At 39.7% G+C, this 25232-nt stretch overlaps 1 protein-coding gene across 6 annotated transcripts in view; it reads right to left on the bottom strand.

Annotated features, from left to right (window-relative positions):
* DENND6A (DENN domain containing 6A) overlaps window positions 1-25232 on the bottom strand; it is an 83454-nt gene that overhangs the window by 48588 nt on the left and 9634 nt on the right. For 3 of the 6 annotated variants that reach the window (XM_017955362.3, XM_009200493.4, XM_003894256.4), the window contains exons 2-6: window positions 11494-11532; window positions 11350-11392; window positions 5146-5258; window positions 2657-2737; window positions 528-633 (exon numbers count right to left, since the gene is read on the bottom strand). In XM_017955362.3, coding sequence (XP_017810851.1) covers window positions 528-633; window positions 2657-2737; window positions 5146-5258; window positions 11350-11392; window positions 11494-11532 — 382 coding nt within the window. Of the gene's footprint in view, window positions 1-527; window positions 634-2656; window positions 2738-5145; window positions 5259-11349; window positions 11393-11493; window positions 11533-18944; window positions 19184-20007; window positions 20647-25232 lie in introns of those variants that run through there. The other 3 variants (XM_009200497.4, XM_009200496.4, XM_009200492.4) reach the window with 3 other exon arrangements.

The following is a 25232-nucleotide window of genomic DNA, read 5'->3' as shown; positions in this document are numbered from 1 at the left end:
ACTACTTTCCATATAGCAGAAAAAATATACTGGGAAGAATGAAAGATAAAAGGCAAAAGAAAAGTGAAAGTGATGAAAACATTTTATATTTCACTCAGAAATACACATATGTTGGTTAATTTATATCCTAAGTATTAAAGGGAGTTTTCATATTCATTTATTACCACTAATTAGCTACAAAAGCACATCAACTGGCAAAGGCCTTCCATCTGTAGCAAGTGACAAAAGGATTTTTCAACAGTACTCTAAGTATTAGAACTGTCAACTCGATATTCATTTATTATTATCCTAATAATAATAAGCATCATCAAAGTAGTTAAAGGAAATAACAACAGACAGTTTTGGATATCTGTAGGTACAGATGCCAGACAAATAGTTTTATACCTTTCTCCTATCATATATTCCTTAAATTCTTGCCTGAATTTTTATAAATTGTTATAAATCAACTTCATTTTAATCATTCATTTCCAGTAAAAATCTTAAAACTCTTTCATAAAGGTACTCAACTCATACCATGTTAAACTTACCTGCTTCCAAATAAGGTTCACTCTTTTCAAAATACTCTGGTGCTATCTGTTTGAGCACAGTGTGAAAAAAATGAATATAAGGTAGTTTGCTGATCAAAACCAAGGACTGAGGAAAAAAAAAAACAACAATGTTTTAAAAATTGCTTTGCATTCATTTCTTGCATAAGCAATAACTAACAAGCTAAATTGAGCAAAAAGTGTGGATTTTAAAATAAAAAGGCTTTTACAGTGGATAGCTAAAAGGAAATAAAACCATAGCTACAGAATACAAAAAGTTTAACCTTATTGTTACACTTTAAGAACATAAAAGCATGTAACGGATTTTCCTGCTCTTCAAAAAAAGAATTTCCTACCAACAAACTAATGTCATGAGTAACTTTGAAAGCCTCGCTCCTGCTATCCTTAAAATAGCAATATCAGGAATTAGCCATATGAACTCTTCCTATTAAAGAAAGAGCAAATTTTGATACTTTTGCAAAATACTTACGAGTTATATTTTATAGTTCAACTGCCATAGCCACATAGTTGGAAATTGTAACATTATGGTTTGATCATTTCAGATACAAATTATGCTAATTTTTAAACTTTTTTTTTTTCTTAAAAACCACTCTATCTTTCTAACACCAATCAGTGGTCAGGGCAAATTCTGAGTACAAAAGGGAAAGGTATGTCTTGCTAGCTGGGATTAAATAGGAAAGATTCTTTTATTTTTGTTTCTTTTTTCTTTCTTTTTTTTTTTTTTTTTTTTGAGATAAGGTCTCACTCTGTCACCCAGGCTACAATGTAATGGTGTGATCATGGCTCACTGCTGCCTCAACTTCTTGGGTTCAGGTGATCCTCCCACCTCAGCCTCCGAAGTAGCTGGGACTACAGGTATATGCCATCAAGTATGGCTATTTTTGGGGGGCACGGTGGATTTTTGGTAGAGATACGGTTTTGCCATATTGCCCAGGCTGGTCTCAAACTCCCAGACTCAAGCAATCTGCCCACCTTTTCCTCCCAAAGTGCTGGGATTACAAATGTAAGCTACTGTGACTTACCCGATTCTTTTTAAGAAACAAAAGGAATTGTATATTTGGAATAGAAACAATAATGGCTAAGATGTTGCTAAAGTTTATTTACTAGCTCTTTAAAAAAAGATATAATAGTTCAGGCTTTTATTAGTTGTAACAATATTACAACCTGCTTATTCCTTCCCTTATTCTAAAATGTAAAAATTAAGTGGACTCCTCTGGCTTTTGACAGAATCCTGTGCAATAATTGTAACTTACTGTCAGGAATCTAGCAGAGAGAGCAAAAATTCAATAGCAGTTAAACATATAGAGACAGGTGTCCATGATATTTAAAAAAAAAAAAAAAGATAAAATATAAACCCAAGGCTAAGCACAGTGGCTCACACCTGTAATCCCAGCACTCTGGGAAGCTGACGTGGGTGGATCACCTAAAGTCAGGAGTTCAAGACCAGCCTGGCCAACATGGTGAAACCCCATCTCTACTAAAAATACAAAACTTAGCTGGGCATGGTGGCGCACACTTGTAATCCCAGCTACTTGGGAGGTGCCTGTAATCCCAGGTACTCGGGAATACAGTACCTATACTCCCAGCTACTTGAACCTGGGAGGCGGAGGTTGCAGTGAGCTGAAATCACACCACTGAACTCCAGCCTGGGTGATAAGAGCAAAACTCTATCTCAAAAAAAAATATGTATATATAGGCCGGGTGCAGTGGCTCACACCTGTAATCCCAGAACTTTGGGAGGCTGAGGCAGGTGGATCATGAGGTCAAGAGTTCAAGACCAGCCTGGCCAAGATGGTGAAACCCTGTCTCTACTAAAAATACAAAAAATTGGGCAGGCGTGGGGTGGGCACCTATAATCCCAGCTACTCAGGAGGCTGAGGCACAGAATTGCTTGAACCTGGGAGGCAGAGGTTGCAGTGAGCCGACATCGCGCCACTGCACTTCAGTCTGGGCGACAGCATGAGACTCTGTCTCAAAAAATATATATATATATATATTTTATATATATATAAAATACCAAAGACTTTAAAGACTCTTAAAACTAACAGTTTCTGTTTTTCTAATCACGAAATAAAAAAATACTTTTCTTTAATAGTGTATATGACAATTACCTTCTGAAAGTAGCCTCTTTTTAGAGTTTTATCTCGAACTTGCCGGAAATACACATATCCATAAAAATAAGCAGGATCCTTCTATGAAGAAAGTGACAAGTAAGTGTGTGTGTGTGGGGGGGTACATATATATGTATCTATACCTATATCCATATCTTTATCTTTTAATATTAACATCAGGTTCCTTTATAAACCCAAATCAAGACATGAGATATACACAAAGAGCTAGTTATGCTTTTCCACCAACAAATAATAATCATGACAGCAACAGCCAGATCAGAACCTTCTAACTCTTGACGTGGCCCATATGATGTGTGTAAAAACTTAAAATTAAAACAAAAAAAAAACCCTCCTAACTTGCCCAAAGATGGCAAAGTACTAATCACAATCTAAGTACTAAAGTCAGATTTTCCCCCTATAACTTACTCAGCTTATATTCTTTATTCATCTCTATACTAGGTGATTGAAATTAAAAAACAGTCAAATTCTGTTTTCCCCAATGTTGTATTTCGTTTCTAAAAAATTCTACCTACAATTTTGAGATTGTCATATTAAGGGATCAATCTTAAAACAAAATGAGGTATCCTAACACACAATTTCAAGAGAGAAAATAAAAGGAGTTAAATGACAATCTGAATCTTATATAGTCAGTTATACGTTAACCCAATAATAATGAAGCATAACAATGTTTATCAACATACAATCTGAAAGGTAAAATTCCATTCCAAAAAATTTAAGCATTTACATCTTAATGGAGTAAACTTTGGCTCAGTTCCTTATTTGATTATTATTGCTTAAACAAATATATATTGACCACCTACTTTGAACAGGGTAATGTGTTAGAGAAGATAAAAAGATGCATAAGACACAGTTCTTCCTCAAGGATATCATGATTTAGGAGGGATAAGAAAAGTAGAAAAATGAGGCCAGGTGCAGTGGCTCATGCCTGTAATCCCAACACTTTGGGAGGCCGAGGTGGACGGATCATGAAGTCAGGAGATCAAGAACATCCTGACCAACATGATGAAACCCTGTCTCTACCAAAAATACAAAAATTAGCTGAGTGTGGTGGCATGTGCCTGTAATCCCAGCTACTCAGGAGGCTGAGGCAGGAGAATCGCCTGAACCCAGGAGGCAGAGGTTGCAGTGAGACGAGATCGCACCACTGCACTCCAGCCTGGTGACACAGTGAGACTCCATCTCAAAAAAAAAGTAGAAAAATGAGTATTATTGTAATAGGAGGGTGGGTACCATAAAAGAGCACAAAGTGTTATAGGAAAGCTAAGGGCAAAGAGTAAAGATTTCATGGAGGCAGCTGTATTTGAATTGGGAATTGAAGGATGGATATGACTTAAACAAAGACAAAGGCATTCCAGGTTGAAAGGGCTAGGAGTTTTGGTAAAAACACAAAAGACAAAAAAACTACATGCTATCTCACGAAAAAGCACATAGTTCAGTTTGACTAAAATATGGCATACATATGGCACACATAGAAAGCAGATGAAGGTGAAATTTTGATAGGATAAAGGTCTTATTTTGGAAGGTCCAAAAAGTGAAGACAAGGAAGTAGTGACCTCTTTACTCATTAAACAATTTGCAGTCATTTTAGATTTTACTTATATAATATATATGTACACTTTAGCTGGTAACACTGTATAAGATATATTGTGCTGGAACAAAACAAGAGGTGGGACGTCCTTGGGTAAATTTCTTATCCTCAATAGCCCTCAATTCCCTCATCTACAAAAGGATCTCTCTTGGAACACTGTAGGGAAGATTAATTAGATGATATATGCTTATTAATACAGTATCTAGAACATAAAAAGCCCTAACAAATAACAGCTATTATCATCATTGGTTGGAAGAATATATTAGTAGTGACAGCAAGGAGGAGATGGCTCTAAGAGACATTTCACAGGTAGTATCTCTGCCCTTAGTGGAACCAGGGAGGTAAACTATAAAAACTGGTATCAGGCAAATTATGTCCAAGTCACACTGCATGTGCTGATAGGGCATCCAGATGAAAACGTTCCTCATGTAGTTAAAATCTAGGCTCTAAGATCATCTGAATTATTAAAATGTTTTAAATAAATAATAACTAAAACAAGGCTCATTCAAAAATCAAAAAGAGACAACTATGTTATCATCAAGTATGACTACCTCAACTCTAGATGATATTTACTGTACAGTACAACTCCACTCCCAAATCTAATTCAAGAGTTTATTAACAAATGAAAGAAAATTACCTCAACATTCTAATCCATTTTTATAATTCACAATGACATTATGTTTCAAGCACAGCAACTGTATAAAGTCTCTTTCATTCAGATGCTGAATCCTTATGAGTAAGACTCACTTAGGAAATTCAGCTATATAATATAGTAGCAAAACAAAAGCAAAATATTTCTGAATGGTGTCAGAGGTAACTGAATAAATGAGTTCTAAAGTTTCCTCTCAAATGGACATTTTTCTATGACTACTTTTCCAACCTTTAAGTAAACTGGTAAATCTTTGTCAAATTGATCCAGGAGACAATGCAGCGACACCCTCCTCCCAGAAGACTGTCGAAATCTAAAACAAAACTGGGTATCTCCAAGACAACCTAATGAAAATAAAAATGAAATAAATTAAGGATAGTTTAGTATAACATTTATCCAGTTTCATCAATTTTAGAGCTGAAAACAATCCTATCAATCATTTTAACCCATTCTGTCATGTTTTGGAGGAAAAAAAGGAAATCCTAAGAGTTCAAGTGACTTGCTCAAAGCCATCCTTGCTCATCAGAGGCAAAGCCAGAGTAAAACATGCATCTTAATTCCTAAGTCTCTTTACTATTTTTTCCTATTCCATATCCCTCATGTAATAAAAAATTTTTGGAATATATCTGCATATAATGTTGACTCACAAACATAATAATGAGCAAAAGATGCCAAACACAAAAGAACACATATTGTTCAAATCCACTTTTATAAAATGTTTTGAAAGTAGGCAAAACTAAACTGTAGTGCTTAGAGATGCATTACTGGATGATAAAAGTATAAAGAAAAGAAAAGTATTGTTATAAGAAAGGATAGTGGTTACATTTGGAGGAAAGATTCACCTCAATTTCCTTGTCAACAAAATCAAGGAGTACTATTAGATAATCTCTAAAGTCACTTCCAGTAGTAACATTCAAAGATACTAAAATAAAATTCCCCAACTTGACCTATGACTGTACTGAATTCCAAGCATCTTACCCAATATACTCACTAAGAAAACTAAAGACCTACAAGATCCAAAAAGATATAGCAGTTATGCTGTGAGCACCATAGCTTTCTGATGATTCACTCAAAAACAGAAAAAATTTTAATGGAAATTGACTTTTTCTTTTATAAACAGAGTTATAAGAATGAACTTACATAATTTTATTTTTTTGAAACAGAGTCTTGCTCTGTTGCCCAGGCTGGAGTGCAGTGGCGGGATCTAGGCTCACTGCAACCTTCACCACCGGGGTTCAAGAGATTCTCCTGCCTCAGCCTCCTGAGTAGCTGGGATTACAGGTGTGCGCCACCATGCCTGGTCAATTTTTTGTATTTTTAGTAGAGATGGGGTTTCACCATGTTGGCCAGGTTGGTCTCAAACTCCTGATCTCAGGTGATCTGCCCACCTCGGCCTCCCAAAGTGCTAGGATTACAGGCGTGAGCCACTGCGCCTGGCCTTTTTAAAAAAAGTTTTCATTAGAGATGGGATCTTGCTATGTTGCCCAGGCTGGTCTTGAACTCCTGGGCTCAAGTGATCCTCCCACCTCAGCCTCCCAAAGTGTTGGGATTACAGGGGAGAGCCACCACACCCGGCCTTAAAATGACCTCAGCCTCCCAAAGTGTTGGGATTACAGGGGAGAGCCACCACACCCGGCCTTAAAATGTTATTTCTACATTTGTACAACCACAGCTACAGAGTGGATCAAAATGTCTAAGACTAAGACAAAACATGAAACTTCAAGAGCCAGCCCCCTCCCTTGACCCTCAGCTTATATAGTCACTCTCTCTGATTAAGGTGGTTAAGCTGGATTGCTGAGAAACAGTACTTTAGACCAGAGCTTCTCACAGTTTATTCCATAGACTGATGCCAGTCCATAAACGCGTTACTGTTTCATAACCAAATAAATATGCAAGTTGAGAATATACATTTAGAAACTTTCATAGCAACTTGATATTACTGTAGTAAATTTGTACTTTTAGGCCAGGCACAGTGGCTTACGCCTATAATCCCAGCACTTCAGGAGGCCACGGCGGGTGGATCACCTGAGGTCAGGAGTTTGAGACCAGCCTGGCCAACATGGTGAAACCCCGTCTCTACTAAAAATACAAAAATTAGCCAGATGCAATGGCAGGCACCTGTAATCCCAGCTACTCAGGAGACTGAGGCAGGAGAATTGCTTGAATCTAGTAGGCAGAGGTTGCAGTGACCCAAGATCACACCACTACACTCCAGCCTGCGCAACAGAAAAAGACCCTGTCTCAAAAAAAAAAAATAGACTTTTATTTTACATTTCTTTTTTTCCTCATTTCATTTTATTTTTCTAATTCAATTACAACAGACTGGAAATATTAAAAACCCTAACTGGCCCTTCAACACAGTCTGAGAAGTGCTGCTTTAGCTACTGGGAAGTGTAAAGCACATCATGATGTCACTGCTGTCTACAGAGAAGAAATGTGTTGAGACAAATATTGTCTGCATGTTAAGTTCATCCAGAACAAGGAGGATTAATGATTCCCTCAGATTCATCACTGCTTCAAACTCTCTCTACTAATGCTGAGTTTGTTCTCTGGACATGTTTAAAATACAGTGACTACTGTCCTTGGGCACTCATCACAGCTTAAGCCTCAGGAACACCTACATCCAGATGATGTTAATGGTAAATGATAAGGAAAAAAACACAGGACAAATATTTATCAGAGGGAAGATCCACTTTAAACTTAGGCTCCTAAAGATAAAAGCCATTCAAATAGAACAAAACACCAAAACCTAAAAAACCAACCAAACAAAGCTTTTTTAAAGTCAGGAGAATCTAAAGTGGCAGAGGGGCTGGGAAGGGCAAACCATTCCAATCTCAAAAGCATTTTTATCTGTGTCATTTTTTCATCCAGTCTAACAAGCTGTTTTACTTTAAGTGTATACAATGGAAATACAGGCTTGATTTATGTCTCTTTCCTAAAGACTGCTCTACTGTGTCTGGATTTCCTTCTACAGAAACTAAAAGCTATCCTGGGAAATAATAAATCTATTTCAAAGTTGGTACAGTAATCCCAACTTTCTTTTTTTTCATGAGATGGAGTCTCGCTCTGTTGCCCAGGCTGGAGTGCAGTGGCACAATCTAGGCTCACTGCAACCTTGGCATCCCTGATTCATGAGATTCTCCTGCCTCAGCCTCCTGAGTAGCTGGGACTACAGGCACACACCACCATGCCCAACTACTTTTGTATATTCTTCAGTAGAGACGGGGTTTCACCATGTTGGCCAGGCTGGTCTCGAACTCCTGACCTCAAGTTATCTGTCCGCCTCAGCCTCCCAAAGTGTTGAGATTACAAGTGTGAGCCACTGCACCCGGCCTCCAACTTTCATTTAATAAACACATTTAAAAAACCAAACTCTTTGGATAACTACAACTGAAAATAGCAATTTCAAATATTTACAAAACATACGGTCTTCTTGCTACCTAGAATAATGATGATCTGTTAAGACAGCAAAGTGCCTGCTTTCAGGTCTTGTATAGATTTTCCTCGTACCAACTATACTTCAAGTCACAGGAACCACACTTCATTTGATGTGCAGCACATAAAAAAAGCATTAAATAATATCTATGAGGAAAAAAATCGGTTGGACGTGGTAGCTCACACCTGTAATCCCAGCACTTTTGGAGGCCGAGGTGGGCAGATCACAAGGTCAGGAGATCAAGACCATCCTGGCTAACACAGTGAAACTCCAGCTCTACTAAAAATGCAAAAAATTAGCCGGGCGGGGTGGTGGACTCCTGTAGTCCCAGCTACTCAGAAGGCTGAGGCAAGAGAATGGTGTGAACCCAGGAGGCGGAGCTTGCAGTGAGTGGAGATTGCGCCACTGCACTCCAGCCTGGGTGACAGAGTGAGACTCCATCTCAAAAAAAAAAGAAAAACAATCAGCCAGGTGTGGTGGTTCATGCCTGTAATCCCAGCACTTTGGGAGCCTGAGGCGGGTGGATCACTTGAAGGCGGGAGTTCATGACCAGCCTGGCCAACATGGTGAAACCCCGTCTCTACTAAACATACAAAAATTAGCCGGACATGGTGGCAGGCAAGTGCAGTCCCAGCTACTCGGCAGGCTGAGGCAGGAGAATCACTTGAACTGGGAGGCTGAGGTTGCAGGGAGCTGCGATTGTGCCACTGCACTCCAGCCTGGGTGACAGAGCAAGACTCCATCTCAAACAAAAACAAAAACAAAAACAAAACAAAGAAAAAAGAAAAAAAAAAATCTAAAGGTCATTCATAAGCCAAAAGTACTTAAAAGTTGTTTTGATAATGACACATGCAGAGGCTATAAAACTAGATATAGGCTACCTAAACACCACAGAATTAACTTCTTAGCCTTGATGTATGAGTGTGGGGGACTTTTCCTCTACCATCTTAGGTTCACTAACTGGGCTGTGAAATAAACGAACAACAGATTAATGAGAAAATATTTAGTTCGAATGCATACAAAGGCTTCAGAGAAAAAAAAGTAAAACCTAAAGGAGGTGGTTAAACTTGGGAGCTTAGATACCATTTTAACAAAATAAAATAAAATGCACACAGCGACTAGACAAAGGAAAAAGGATTTGGACTTCTAGGGGTGGTAAATTGTGGGAAGGTAAACATACGGGTGAAACTAATGAAAGATAAGGGTTATTTTAGCAAGGTTTATTTATGCAGAACCAAGCTGGTACCATCTCCAGTGATAAGAGTTTTCTCTGGTGATTCAGAATCTTTCTCCTCTTCCTGGTATGGGAAAGGGGAGGGGTGACACCTTCACAAAGGGAAATGTATGTCCTGCTTTTAGGCATATGGGGGAGGGTAAAGGGCTCTTTTTGCATCTGCTGTTTCCCAGTTGCCTTCAATTCAAAACAATTCTTAAGCCAAAGTGGTATATTTCGGGGTGGTATATTCTGATCCCCTTCATGCTCGTGTAGAGAAGTGAAAAACAGAGGGGAGCCATGACAACCAGCTATGATCTGAAAGAGAAGAGCATCCAGTGTAATTCACTCGGATTCCATGCAAAAAGTCAGTTCATCCCGCAATCCATACAACTCAGCTAACTTTGAGTCCTGGAAATCTAACCCATCACAATATATAGGAAGTGTATGTACAGATTTTATAAGAAAAATGTTAACTGAAATGAAGATACATTCCTACAAGACCTCTGTATCATTATTTCATAAATGGGTCAAAGAACAGTAAAATAATTCCAGGTCAGAAAAAATGCCTCACTGGGATCTCTAAAAGGCAATATCTAATTCACCAAGATATCACTTTTCTTTCATATAGTTCACCAAAGCTGAGTTCCAAATGTATAGGAAAAAAATTCTGGAAGCATTTACACAGAAAGGAGAAAATGCTAAAAAATTTTAACTGTCAAATCTCTCAAATTAGATTGAAAGAACTAATTAACAGAATATTAGAAATAACTGGCCGGGTGCGGTGGCTCATGCCTGTAATCCCAGCACTTTGGGAGGCCGAGGTGGGCAGATTACGAGGTCAGGAGATTGAGACCATCCTGGTTAACACGGTGAAACCCCTTCTCTACTAAAAATACAAAAACAAAAAATTAGCCGGGCGTGGTGGCAGGCACCTGTAGTCCTAGCTACTTGGGAGGCTGAGGCAAGAGAATAGTGTGAACCCAGGAGGCAGAGCTTGCAGTGAGCCGAGATAGCGCCACGGCACTCCAGCCTGGGTGACAGAGTGAGACTCTGTCTCCAAAAAAAAAAAAGTAACCATAAAAGGAAAGAAAACTAGACTGTCTCTGCTTTATAGGGTTATAACTGTGTGTGGCCTGAGAAGCTGAATGTTTTGGTCACTATAAGCCAAGAAAAGCTAGTTTGAAAGTGAAACACAAGAGGTAACCTGAAGGATGTCAATGATTAGGACCACACAAAAGGAATAGCTTGAAAGAGACCAGCGAAACCAAGCTGAACAATTAAACAGACCCTTATATGTTTTTTTTCTATACACCAAGCACTATGCCAAGGCTTTACATATATTAACCCATATAAACTACTGCACACAACTTATGGCCTTGCTTCCTGACCAAATTTATCCTGGCTTTTTTTAGGTTCACTGCTTTTACAGAGTTCCTGGTAAGCTCCCAGATTCTGAATTGAAAGTAAACTACACACTATATAAACTATTTAATACATACTCCATGAACCCTAAATACATCAGTGTCGCTGATTTTCAACCTCTTCACTATTTCAAGAGTTTATTGTTCCTTGATGGTTTACTTCATCACACCATAACAGTTATTTTAAGAGTTGAAGCTAGTAAAATCAACAATGATATGACTAGGCATCATTAAAATAGGAATAAAAATCATTGATCTGTTTGCATTCTAATATGCTATTTCAATCAATTTTCATACATTAACAGTATAACCGGTATTCTTAGCATAAAATTAAACAGAAACAATAGATGAAAAATAGTTACCTGAATTTGAATCTGGAAAAGACAAATAGCAAATATTGGTTTTCTGAAAAAGAAAACAAAAGCGATGTATGCTGACACACACATAATCAATAAAAATAAACAGAAATATAACAGTAAACTATACAGAGCAGTATTTTTACTTACTTCTTTGTCAGTAAGTTTGGAATGCTGAGGATAAATTACCTGGAAGAAAAGAGTTAAATTTTGTTAAACATATTATAAACGTTAGTTATAAACATATTATAGGCCGGCACAGTGGCTCACGCTTGTAATCCCAGCACTTTGGGAGCCCGAGGCAGGCGGATCACTTGAAGTCAGGTGTTTAAGACCAACCTGGCCAACATGCCGAAACCCCATCTCTACTAAAAATACAAAATTAGCCAGGTGTGGTGGCATGCACCTGTAGTCCCAACTACTTGGGAGGCTCAGGAGGGAGGATCACTTGAACCCGGGAGACGGAGGTTGTAGTAAGCCGAGATCACGCCATTGCACTACAGCCTGGGTGACAGAGCAAGACCACGTCTCAAAAAAAAAATATATATATATATATATACACACACACACACACACATATATATTTTTTAGACTACTGTCTTTAGTCTACTATTTTAGACTGTTTCATATATATTACATAATATATATAAAAATACAAAATATAATATATATATAATATACATTATATATATAAAAAAAACTTCAGTCTAAAATAGTAGTTGGTTATGGTCAAATCACTTTCAGAAATAGTTCACAGAAGCACAGATAAAGAAAATGCAGTACATATACATAATGGGATATTATTCAGCCATTAAAAAAATGAAATCTAGGCCAGGCATATTGGCTCATATCTGTAATCCCAGCACTTTGGGAGGCCGAGACATGCAGAGTTCAATACCAGTCTGGTCAACATGATGAAATCCCATCTCTACTACAATATAAAAATTAGCTGGGTGTGGTGGCTCATGCCTGTAATCCCAGCTACTCGGGAGCCTGAGACATGAGAATCACTTGAACCCAGGAGACAGAGGTTGCAGTGAGCTCAGATTACGCCAGTACACTCCAGCCTGGGCGACAGAGTTAAAAAAAAAAAAAAAAAAAAAAAAAAAGAAAGAAAGAAAGAAAAAAAAAAAAAAGGAAAAAGAAAAAAAAAAAAAGAATGAAATCCTGTCATTTGCAACACCATGGGTAGAACTGGAGGACATTATGTTAAGTGAAATAAACCAGGCACAGACAGACAAGTATCACATGTTCTCACTCATATGTAAGGGCTAAAAAGAGGAACTCACAGAGATAGAAAGCAGAATAATGATGGTAAGTTACCAGAGGCTGGGAAGGGTAGTAAGGGTTTGAGAGGCGGAATAAAGAAAGCATGGTTAAGGGGTACAAAAATTAGTACAAAAGTTAGACCGAAGCTAGTGTTTGGTAGCACAATAGGACAACCATAGTTAAAAATAATTTATCGTATATTTCAAAATCACTAAAGAGTAGAACTGGAATGTTCCTAACACAAAGAAATGATAAATGCTTGAGGGGATGGATATCCCAATAACTCTGATTTGATCATTATACATTGCATGTCTGCATCAAAGTATCACATGTACCCCATATACATGTGCAAGTATTATATATCCACAATAATGAAGAATTTTTTGTGGTTTTTTTGTTTGTTTGTTTTTGAGAAGGAGTTTCACTCTTGTTGCCCGGCCTGGAGTGTAATGGTGCAATCTTAGCTCACTGTAACCGCCACCTCCCAGGTTCAAGTGATTCTTCCGTCTCCCGGGTTCAAGCAATCCTCCTGCCTCAGCCTCCTGAGTAGCTGGAATTACAGGAATGTGCCACCACACCCGGCCAATTTTGTATGTTTAGTAGAGACGGGGATTTCACCATGTTGGTCAGGGTGGTCTTGAACTCCTGACCTCAGGTGATCCACCTGCCTTGGCCTCCCAAAGTGCGGGATTTCAGGCATGAGCCACCGCGCCCAGTCAAGAATATTTTTTTAAAAATACTGGGAGGCCGGCCGGGCGCAGTGGCTCACACCTGTAATCTCAGCACTTTGGGAGGCTGAGGCGGGTGGATCACAACGGCAGGAGATCGAGACCATCCTGGCTAACACGGTGAAACCCCGTCTCTACTGAAAATGCAAAAAAATTAGCCGGGCGTGGTGGCGTTCGCCTGTAGTCCCAGCTGATGGGGAGGCTGAGGCAGGAGAATGGCATGAACCTGGGAGGCGGAGGTTGCAGTGAGCCGAGATCGCGCCACTGCACTCCAGCCTGGGTGACAGAGCAAGACTTCGTCTCAAAAAAAAAAAAAAAATTTTCGGAGGCCGAGGCAGGTGGATCACGCCAAGGTCAGGAGTTCAAGACCAGCCTGGCCAACACGGTAAAACCCCATCTCTACTAAAAATACAAAAATTAGCTGGGCATGGCGGCGCGTGCCTGTAATCCCAGCTATTCGGGAGGCTGAAGCAGGAGAATTGCTTGAACCAGGACCCGGGAGGTGGAGGTAGTAGTGGGCCCAAGATCGTGCCACTGCACTCCAGCCTGGGCTATAGAGCAAGACTCTATCTAAATAAATAAATAAATAAATAAATAGTTCTACACCACTATTCACAATAGCAAAGACATTAAATCAAACTAAATGCCCATCAATGACAGATTGGATAAAGAAAATGTGGTACATATATACCATGAAATACCATGCAGCCATAAAAAAAGAATGGGATCATGTCTTTTATGGGAACATGGATGGAGCTGGAGGCTATTATTCTCAGCTAACTAATGCAGGAACAGAAAACCAAATACTGTATACTCTCTCTCATAAGTGGGAGGAGCTAAATAATGAGACTTTATGAACACAAAGAAGGAAACAACAGACACTGGGTCTACTTGAGGGTGGAGGATGGGAGGAGGGAGAGGAGCAGAAAAGATAACTATTGGGGACTGGGCTTAACACCTGGGTGATGAAATAATCTGCACAGCAAACCCCCGGTACATGAGTTTACATATGTAACAAACTTTCACGTGTACCCAGAAACCTAAAATAAAAGTTAAAAGACAAAAAAACAAACAGTTCACAAACTTTAATAATGAAACAAAGGGGAAAGCTGGGAGCAGTGAGTAATATTTACATTAGGTAAAAAAAGTTTTTGGTTTAAAGTTATCTCCAAAAGATTGGTAAAATCGTTAAGTTATCAAGAACTATTTACCAACTGACTAATAACTCAAAGCTTACTGAGTCTTTTCTTTGGTAGCCTATAATGTACAGAGAAGATAATCTTTCAGCTGGCGTCTCCTTCAAGAAATAATAATTTTCAACTGACTTCAACAAGTAATACACATCCTAACTACTTAGTTACTAGTAAAAGAAAAATGAAAAAGAAAAATAATGATCTGCACTTTAAGAAACCTCAAGGACCATCTCTACAATAAAGGCTATCCTAATTCTCTCTGGTCCCTTTAAAGGATTATTACGCATTTTCTTAGGTTGTTTTAGTGTCTGCAGTGACTACAGCCACCTTCTGAGGAAACTCCCGCCCCAGAGCTCCTGCAAGGAAGCAGGGCTAGGTCAGATCAGCTACCACCAGAACAAATACTAGTAAACAACACACCCAAGGCCACACACTCTACAAGCCAACCAAGCTCTGTTATAACCAACCTGACCTCCTTAGGAGATGAACATTACATTGATGAAAGTGACAAAAATTACACTCTCAATACTTGACCAGTCAACTGGCACTATACATTAATCACAGAAGGCAACCTGTGTGCATTGGTAGTAATGCCTCTCTCATGCCACCAATTATCAAAGGCCAGTGATTTCAAACAGGATACCAGAGGTGCCTTAAAGGCCACCTGGTTGTACCAATGGCTGTCTTAGGAGAGTCAGGCCCCTGCCCCAGAACATAGAGGCTGCAACGAGCCAAGATCATGCCACTTCACTCCAGCCTGGGTGACAGGGTGAGACCCTCTCTCTCAAAAAAAAAAAAAAAAAAAAAAAAAAAGTCCTTCTTGGCCAGGTACCACAGCTCACATCTGTAATCCTAACATTTTGGGAGGCCAGGGTGGGCTGATCACTTGAGGCCAGGAGTTTGAGACTAGCCCGGTTAACATGGTGAAACCGTATCTCTACTAAAAATACAAAAAACTTAGCCGGACGTGGTGGTGGGCGCTTGTAATCCTAGCTACACGGGAGGCTGAGGCACAAGGATCGCTTGAACCTGGGAGGCGGAGGTTGCAGTGAGCCGAAATCATGCCACTGCCCTTCAGCCTGGGCAAAAGAATAAGATTGCTTAAAAAAAAAAAAAAATCCTTCTCTTGTTACAAGATGACTTAGAAAAAGTCCTTCTCTAATCTTTTAACAGTTAAATCCTTGTTTCCAAAAGCATGGCACACATGCCAGAGGACATATTACATGGTGCACAGTCCTTTTAAAATTGTAATAGTTACATGCACCACACTTAATTTAATGTGTAAAAGCATGGCACACATGCCAGAGGAGATATTACATGGTGCACAGCCCTTTTAAAATTGTAATAGTTATATGCACCACACTTAATTTAATGTGTAAAAGCATGGCACACATGCCAGAGGAGATATTACATGGTGCACAGCCCTTTTAAAATTGTAATAGTTATATGCACCACACTTAATTTAATGTGTATTAGGAAAAAAGACCTAACACTCAAAATCAATATACCATGGATACAAATGCTTAAGATATAGCTAAGTAAAAAAAGGGGGCAGAGGGATGTGAAGAATCCAGTTAAAGAAAAATATTAACAGTACAAATAATATGACAAGGAATGACTGAAACTTAGAAAACAACAATGAATTAAGTTTTTGCATATTTTCTTCTAATATTTATGGGCTTTTTCTTAAATTCTGAGCTATAGCTCAAACTGCTATTTTTTTATTTTTATTTATTTATTTATTTTTTTTTTGAGACAGAGTCTCGCTCTGTCACCCAGGCTGGAGTGCAATGGCGTGATCTCAGCTCACTGCAACCTCTGCCTCCCAGTTCAAGCGATTCTTGTGCCTCAGCCACCCAAGTAGCTGGGATTACAGGTGTGTGCCACCATGCCCAGTTAATTTTTGTATTTTTAATAGAGACAGGGTTTCACCATGTTGGCTAGGCTGGTCTCAAACACCAGACCTCAAGTGATCCCACGCGCGTTGGCCTCCCAAAGTGCTGGAATTACAGGCATGAGCCACCGTGCCCAGCCTCAAACTGTTATTTTTAAAATTGTCAACTTTCCCAACACTATTTGCTCAAACAAAAAACTATTTCCCCAAACAAAAAACTATTTCCCATTGATATGTAAGGCTCTAATAGTACCTTCTAATAAATTCCACCTGCTATTCCTATGTCCTATCATTTTAATCAATTCTCTACAGTGAAAGACAGCAGGAAGATGGAAAGAAACCAAGTCCTTACATTATTTCAACTATAAATTCAATTGTGCCTTGAGTCAGGCTTACCTGTGAACTTTGCAATAACATGAATCAATAAACTTTGTTTTCTTATGCCAGTTTGGGCTACCTTTGTCGTCTTTTCTTTTTTTGAGACAGAGTCTCCAGAGTCTCATTCTGTCACCAAGGCCAGAGTGCAGTGGCACAATTGTGGCTCACCCCAGCCTCAATCTCCAGGGCTCAAGTGATCCTCCCACCTTAGCCACCTCAGTAGCTGGGACTACAGGCATGCACCACCACATCTGGCTAATTTTTAAATTTTCTGTAGAGACGGAGTCCTGCCATGTTGCGCAGGCTGGTCTCAAACTCCTGGCCTCAAACGATCCTCCTGCCTCCACCTCCCAAATTGCTGCGATTACAGGCTACCATGTCCGGTCTTCCTGTCACTTTTAACAGAAAGAATCATGGTTGCTTTTTTTCCTTGACAGCAGAAAGCACTACTATATCTTAATTCACTAGATCTCAACATTCTTTCTGGCTTTGTATCAGACTGCATCTATGGGAAGTTTGACTCTTTCCCCTACCAGCTGTGATTAATATAATCCTTCTCAGTTCCTAAATAGAAGTACTTGGTAAGAGTTAATTATATCCTATTCTTTGTAAGCTGTTATATCATCTTTAATATCCAACCAACTAAATGCTGAACTACTGAGCCATTTTTGTCAAAATCACTAATTCATCACAATATCTCATCAAACTAGTTCAACACATCTCATTTAGGCATTCCTCAAGGAAATGATTCCCTTTTTTAAAAAAAGGACTTTCTGTTATAAACCACTTAGACTAAATACCAAGTTCTTTCGGCATTCATAGGATGATTTCTCCTGATACTTTTTCCAAGACAAATATAGATTTATAGAATATAGACGTTTAAATTTTAACAAAGATATCTCTACAGCTTATCAGAAATCAATAGGAGATTCTCCCAGCACGTAAATGCCTTGATAAACAGCTACTATTTTCTTCTGAGAAACGCATTCTTCAAGACCCATAAAGAGCACCTCACACACTGAATTGCCCTCAGAGGGAGGATAAAATGGTTGTTGGTTTCTACAAAGAGAATGAAAATGGTTTAAGATGAGAATTTTTTTTCCAGGCAATTGGGGGGATAAGAAATACAGTTGGGGCTCAAATCCAGAGATATCTAGTCCAGTTAGATGGTGCTATGGACTGAACCCCCAAAAATTCACATAAAAGCTCTAACCTCCAATCATATTTAGAGACAGGGCCTTTGGGAGGTAATTAGGTCAGGAGTGTAGAGCTCACATGATGGCATTAGTGCCCTTATAAGAGGAAACACAAGACATCTCTCTCTCTCTTTCTCTCTACCATGTGAGGACATAGCAAGGACACAGCCATCTGCAAGCCAGGAAGACGACCCTCACCAGGAACAAAATTGGTAAGCACCTTGATTTTAAACTTCCCCCAGCCTCCAGAACCAAGAGAAATAGATTTCTGTTATTTAAGACATCCAAGCCAGGTATGCGGTGGCTTTTGCCTGTAATCCCAGCACTTTGGGAGACTGAGGCAGGTAGATTACTTGAGGCCAGCAGTGACCAGTCTGGCCAACATGGTGAAACCCTGTCTCTACTAAAATTACAAAAATTAGCTGGGCATGGTGGCACACACTTGTAATCACAGCTACTCAGGAAGCTGAGGCACGAGTATGGCTTGAACCCATGAGGTAGAGGTTGCAGTGAGCCCACATGGTGCCACCGCACTCCACCCTGGGCGACAGAGTAAGACCCTGTCTCAAAACAAAAACAAAACAAAACAAAAAGACACTCAGTCTGGTATTTTGTTATAGTAGCCATAGCAGACTAATACAGATGGTTTGTGGGAAGACGAGACAAATATATGAAAATAGGATGCACTGGTATGGTTGCCATATGCAAAGATCCTACTGTTTTACCTTTCTAGCTTCTAGGAAACACGGTTAACTAGATATTCCTACCTGCCCTCACAGAAGACAACAGACAAAATATTAGCATTTGGCCTTCTTTTTCACTGTTGTTGTTACTTCTCATTCTACCAGCCTAAGCCAAATCTTCAGTTTCTTCCTATCATCTCTTCTTCACTTCAATTTTTTCTTTAAAGCCCAAATTGTCTTTAAAATTCACATTTACTCACCTTGACTTTGGGCAAAAATAAATGAATACAGCTCTGCATCTTCAAACTCTTAAGAGGCAGTGGGGAAGGATGGAAAGTACAGTACTGGTACCAAAACCATGTTTTGGTCCTAATTAGATGTGTCCTTGTGGGAAATCATTAGCCAGTCTATGCCTCAGTTTCTGCTTCCATAACATGAGGGTGTACCTTCCACATCAATGGTCCATTGTTGCTCACTGATGGAGTGGGGCAAGGTGAGCCTGAAGAAGTAAGGAGAGAGAAGACTATGTAGGGATTGTGGGCTACATTTAAGAAGCTGCTGGAGAATTTTTAACCTTGAATGAGTCAAAAATACAGGCTGGGAAGGCGGGAGCTCAGCCACTACTGGTGAGGAGCTACAGGAATTACAAATGCAACAGACAGCCTAACAGCAGCTCTGGAGGAAAGGTGAGATATAGAGATGGTACAGGGTGCTGAGCAGGATTATGGACAGAAATTTGTGAGAAACTAGACCTGTTAGAAGAGCAGCAGCAGCAGTAGTGGGAACAATGGACTATGTGTTCTTCGAAGCACAAAAGTTAACTTCAGGTGAAGTTGAGTAAGTTACTTTTATAACTCTTACCTAATCTCAAAATAAAGTTAAAAAAAAAAAGCTCTAATTCACAGCATATACAATAGTCAACTTTGAGTTCAAAGTGGATCAAAGGCCTAAATGTAAGAGCTAAATCGATATAACTCTTAGAAGAAAACATAGTAATAAATCTTCACAACCTTGAATTAGGCAATGGTTTCTTAGATATGACACCAAAATCACAAACAACAAAACGAAACATAAATAAATTGGATATCATCAAAATTTAAAACCTTGTTTCAATAACAACAAAAACCCCAAGGTGACAGTGGTATTAGGAGGTGAAACCTTTGGGAGGTGATCAGGTCGTGAGGGCAGAGCCCTCATGATTGGGATTAGTGCTCTTACAAAAGAGACCCAAGAACTAGCTCTCCACCATGCAAAGACACTGCCAAAAGGTGCCATCTATGCATCAGAAAAAGTACCCTCACCAAACCCCACATCAGCCAGTACCTTGATCTTGGACTTCCGAGCCTCCAGAGCTATGAGAAATAAACACATTGTTTATAAGCTGCCCAGTTTGTGATATTTTGTAAGAAGACTGAACAGGCTAAAACACAATATAATAAGGGTCTGGTATATAAAATACATAAAGAACTCCTACAATATAACAATAAGAAGACAAATAACCCAATTTTAAAATGAGCACAAATGTGAATAGACACTTCTCCAAAAAATAAAAATGAAAATGGCCAATAAGCACATGAAAAAACACTGTTTAGCATTAGTTACTAGGGAAATGCAAATAAAATCACAGTAAGACACGGCTATACCCACTAGGACACCTGTAATCAAAAGGACAGACAATAACAAGAGTCGGCAAAGATGCAGAGAAATTGGAACCCTCATGTATCAGTAGTGGAAAACAGTTCGGCAGTTTCTCAAGAAGTTACAATATAGAGTTACAGTATAGCCCTGCAATTTCAATGCTAGGTATATATCCAAGAAAAGTGAAAACACATGTTCACACAAAAACTGGTACACAAATTTTCATAGTAGCAATATTCATAACAGCCAAAAAGTAAAAACAAGCCTGGACAACATAGTGAGACTCTGTCTCCTCAAAAAAGTTAAAAATTAGCCAGGCCACAGTGGCTCACACTTGTAATCCTAGCACTTTGGGAGGCTAAGGCAGGCGGATCATGAGGTCAGGAAATTGAGACTACCCTGGCTAACACAGTGAAACCCATCTCTACTAAAAATATAAAAATTAGCCAGGCGTGGTGGTGGGTGCCTGTAGTCCCAGCTACTCGGGAGGCTGAGGCAGGAGAATGGCGTGAACCCGGGAGGCAGAGCTTGCAGTGAGCCGAGATCGCGCCACTGCACTCCAGCCTGGGCGACAGAGCGAGACTCCATCTAAAAAAAAAAAAAAAAATTAGCCAGGCATGGTGGCAGGCACTTGTAGTCCCAGCTACTCAGAAGGCTGAGGCAGGAGGGTTGCTTGAGCCCAGGCGGTCAATGCCACAGTGAACTATGATCATGCTATTATGCTCCAGCCTGGGCAAAAGAGCAAGACTCTGTTAAAAAAAAAAAAAAAATCCAAATTTTCATTAAATCATGAATAAACAAGATGTGATATATCCATACAAAGGTATATTATTCAACCATAAAGAGGAATAAAGTATATATACATACTACGACATGGACAAACGTATATGATTCCACTCCCATGAAAAGCATACTGACAGAAGCTTATTAGGGGCTGCCAGGCGCCAGGGAAAAAGGGGAATGGGTATGCGTTTTTTTGGGGTGAAGAAAAATGTCCTGCAATTAGATAGTGGTGTTAGTTGCACATCTTGTGAAAAACTCAAAACCAATGAATTATACACTTTAAAAGTGTGAATTTTATATGTGAATACCTGAATTTTTAAAAACGGAAACGTAGACACAATAATTCAAACCTTAAAAAGGCATAAAATCATAATTATAGTCTCTCTCCCATTGAGCTTGAGGTTTTCTTCCTTCAATAACCATTGCTAAACAATTTCCTATGTATCTTTCAAAGAAAAATTATGTATGTACTTTTCCTTAACATAAATTATATTCTGCGGGAGGCTGAGGCAGGAGAATTGCTTGAACCCAGGAGGCGGAGGTTTTGGTGAGCCAAGATTGTGCCATTGCACTCCAGCCTGGGCAACAAGAGTGAGACTCCATCTCCAAAAAAAAAACAACAACAACAAAATTACATTCTGTTCTGTTCTCACTGCTTTACACACTGCTTTTTTCCTTAAGATCTTGAAGATCATAATATTTCAGTACATAATATATTCATTAATTCTAAAGATGCTTTGAACTTTCCTGCTTCTTCCCTTGCTCACACTTAGGAACTGATTCACCATTTATCTGCCTATCAAATTCCACCCAGCAGGGGAAATAAGTGATTCCTATTGCCTCTTTTTGTAATTTCTGTAATTTTTCCTCAATAAATATTGTGTATAATTTTTTAATTATATAAGCTGAAATTTTAAATTACGCAGCCCTAAAGGTTCAAATCAATTTTCACCTTCCACCAGAAAATTTCACTTACTCTCTGGACCACTGACTATATAGTTTGTTTTGTTTTGTTTTGTTTTTGAGATAGAGTCTGGCTTTGTCACCTAGGCTGGAGAGCAGTGGCACGATCTCAGCTTATTGCAACCTCCGCCTCCCAAGTTCAAGCGATTCTCCTGCCTCAGCCACTCAAGTAACTAGGATTCCAAGTGTGCACCACCCCACTCGGCTAATTTTTTTGTATTTTTAGTACAGACGGAGTTTCGTCATGTTGACCAGGCTGGTCTCGGACTCCTGAACTCAAGTGATCCACCCACCTCAGCCTCCCAAAGTACTGGGCCTATAGGCATGAGCCAGCACACCTGGCCAACTTGTCTCTTTAGTTAAATTCTGGAGAGCAAGGATTCTTATGTCTTCATCTACTGATTAACATAACAGAAACCTTTGTGCATGTTAGGTGCTTATTATGGCCTATGCAAACAGTCCCAGTGCTCCTACTATAATAAGTACCAACAAAAATTTAGTGATGCTACCCTCATACTGATCCTGTATTACTTATAAAGGACTCTAAGCTTAGGCAGGAATTCACTAATGAGTAATACAGATAGAATTGAAATAAGCTAGACCAAAAGAGTACCTATTTCATTATTTCAGAAAAACTCAATAAATAATTACAATTGCCAACTTTATCAAGTGTTTTCCTTGTGCCAGGCACTGTGTTGTATCAATCAATCCTCACAATACACTAGAAATGAGAACTATTAAAATTATCATCTCACTTCATCTGCCCATGGTTGTAAACTGCTTTCAGTCAGAATACCTACATTCAGGAAATCTAACTTTATGTCATTGACATAGGTCACACTGGTCTGAGTTCAGTTATTCTTTCGTCCAAACAGAAGCAAGTGTCTACTGTGCATTTCACAGGATCGTAAAGCATTTTGCCAACTAAAAGATCACAAAAATGCTAAAAGCAGTTCATACAACTCACAAAATAGCCCTAGGTACTTTATTACATTTAGTATTAGCATGTAAACAGGAACACTTTGAGAAATGAGGTAAACTACTACTACCAAGAATTTAAGAATTTTAGTTCAAGCTACCACTGGCATTTCACGTCTTCTTTGCTTCAGTTTCCCCTAAATAGTAAACAAAAGTAGCTTAATTTTGTACCCAGGATAACACAGTATAGTGGGGGGAAATTAGGCTTCAGAATCAAAAGGACCGGGGTTCAAATCCTGGCTTACTAAGCAAGTGATATAGGGCAAGTTACCTCTTTTAAGTTTCAGTTCCCTTATTTAAAAAGAGTTTAGCTGGGCACGGTGGCTCATGCCTATAATCTCAGCACTTTGGGAGGCGGAGGGGGGGATCACGAGGTTAGGAGTTTAAGACCAGCCTGGCCAAGATGGTAAAACCCCATTTCTACTAAAAATACAAAAATTAGCCGGGCGTGGTGGTGGGCACCTGTAATCCCAGCTACTCAGGAGGCTGAGGTAGAGAATTGCTTGAACCCAGGAGGCAGAGGTTGCAGTGAGCCAAGATTGTGCCACTGCACTCCAGCCTGGGTGACAGGGTAAGACTCCATCTCAAAAAAGAGTTTATGGGCCAGGCACGGTGGCTCACGCCTGTAATTCCAGCACTTTGTGAGGCTGAGGTGGGCAGATCATGAGGTCAGGAGTTTGAGACCAGCCTGACCAATATGAGGAAGCCCTGCCTCTACTAAAAATACAAAAACTAGCTGGGTGCGGTGCCACGTGCCTGTAATCCCAGCTATTCAGGAGGTTGAGGCAGGAGAATCGCTGGAACTCGGGAGACAGAGGTTGCAGTGAGCTGAGATTGCGCCACTGCACTCTAGCCTGGGTGACAAAGCAAGACTCTGTTTCAAAAAAAAAAATCTAAAGCCGGGCATGGTGGCTCATGCCTATAATCCTAGCACTTTGGGAGACTAAGGCACGTGGACTGTGGGAGGCTGAGGCAGGCAGATCACTTGAGGCCAGGAGTTCAAGACCAGTCTGGGCAACACAGCAAAACCCTGTCTCTACAAAAAAACAAAAAATAAAAAAGTAGCCAGGCTGTAGTCCAGCTACTTGACAGGCTGAGGTGAGAGAACTGCTTGAGCCTGGGAGGTCCAGGCTGTAGTGCACTGTAGCCTGGTGACAGAGCATGATCCTGTTGCAAACAAATAAATAAAATCTATATATTACTTAATAATTAGAGTGACGGAAAGGAATAAATAAGGCTAAGTAAAATGGCTCATGCCTGGGATCTCAACACTGGGAGGTGGAGGCAGGAGGATCCCTTGAGCCCAGGAGTTCAAGATCACACTGGGTGACACAAAAATAAAACAATTTATTTGGGCATGGTGGCACACACCTGGAGTACCAGTTACTTGTGAAACTGAGGTGGGAGGATCACTTGAACCCAAAAGTTCAAGACTGCAGTGAGTCATGATCACACACCACTGCACTCCAGCCTGGGCAACAAAGTGAGACACTGTCTCAAAAAATAAAAAAAGAAAGAAAGAAATGAGATATACAAATAAAGTTTCTCTTTAAAGTAAATTTTCTGTTTAAAGTCATAGAACAATCAAAGAAACAACTGGGCCCATAGTTTTGCATCTTCTGTGCGAATCCACAACCTTCAAAGCCTGTCAACCACAACAGAGCCTGAAGTTGCTGAGCCCCTGATGTGTGCCAGGCACTGTGCTTAGCGCCTCGCACACTTGATTTAACTCTTATGGGAACTCTGTGAAGTTGGTTCCTGTTTATACCAGAGGAGATGAAGCATACAGAGTGAGTGACTTCATCAAAATAATACATCTAGTAAGTACTCAAACCAGGATGCCAGCCCTGGTCTGACTTTACAATTCACTTTACTACTTTAGCCTACCTCCCACAAGTCAACTAATCAAAGCATCTCAAGCCAGAGAGTGTAAAACTGCAACTGTCAAACTTTTTGTTTCCAACATCCCTTTATACTCTTAAAATGTACTGAGGCTCCCAAAGAACTCCTGTTGGTATTTCGTTTCATTTTTTGAGACAGAGTTTCATTCTTGTTGCCTAGGCTGGAGTGCAATGGCACAGTCTCAGCTCACTGCAACCTCCACCTCCCCGGTTTAAGTGATTCTCCTGCCTTAGCCTCCCCAGTAGCTGGGATTACATGTATGTGCCATCACGCCCGGCTAATTT

Source organism: Papio anubis, chromosome 2 (genome assembly GCF_008728515.1).
Source record: "Papio anubis isolate 15944 chromosome 2, Panubis1.0, whole genome shotgun sequence".
NCBI classification, from domain to species: Eukaryota; Metazoa; Chordata; class Mammalia; order Primates; family Cercopithecidae; genus Papio; species Papio anubis.
This window is presented reverse-complemented; position numbering and strand designations above follow the sequence as displayed.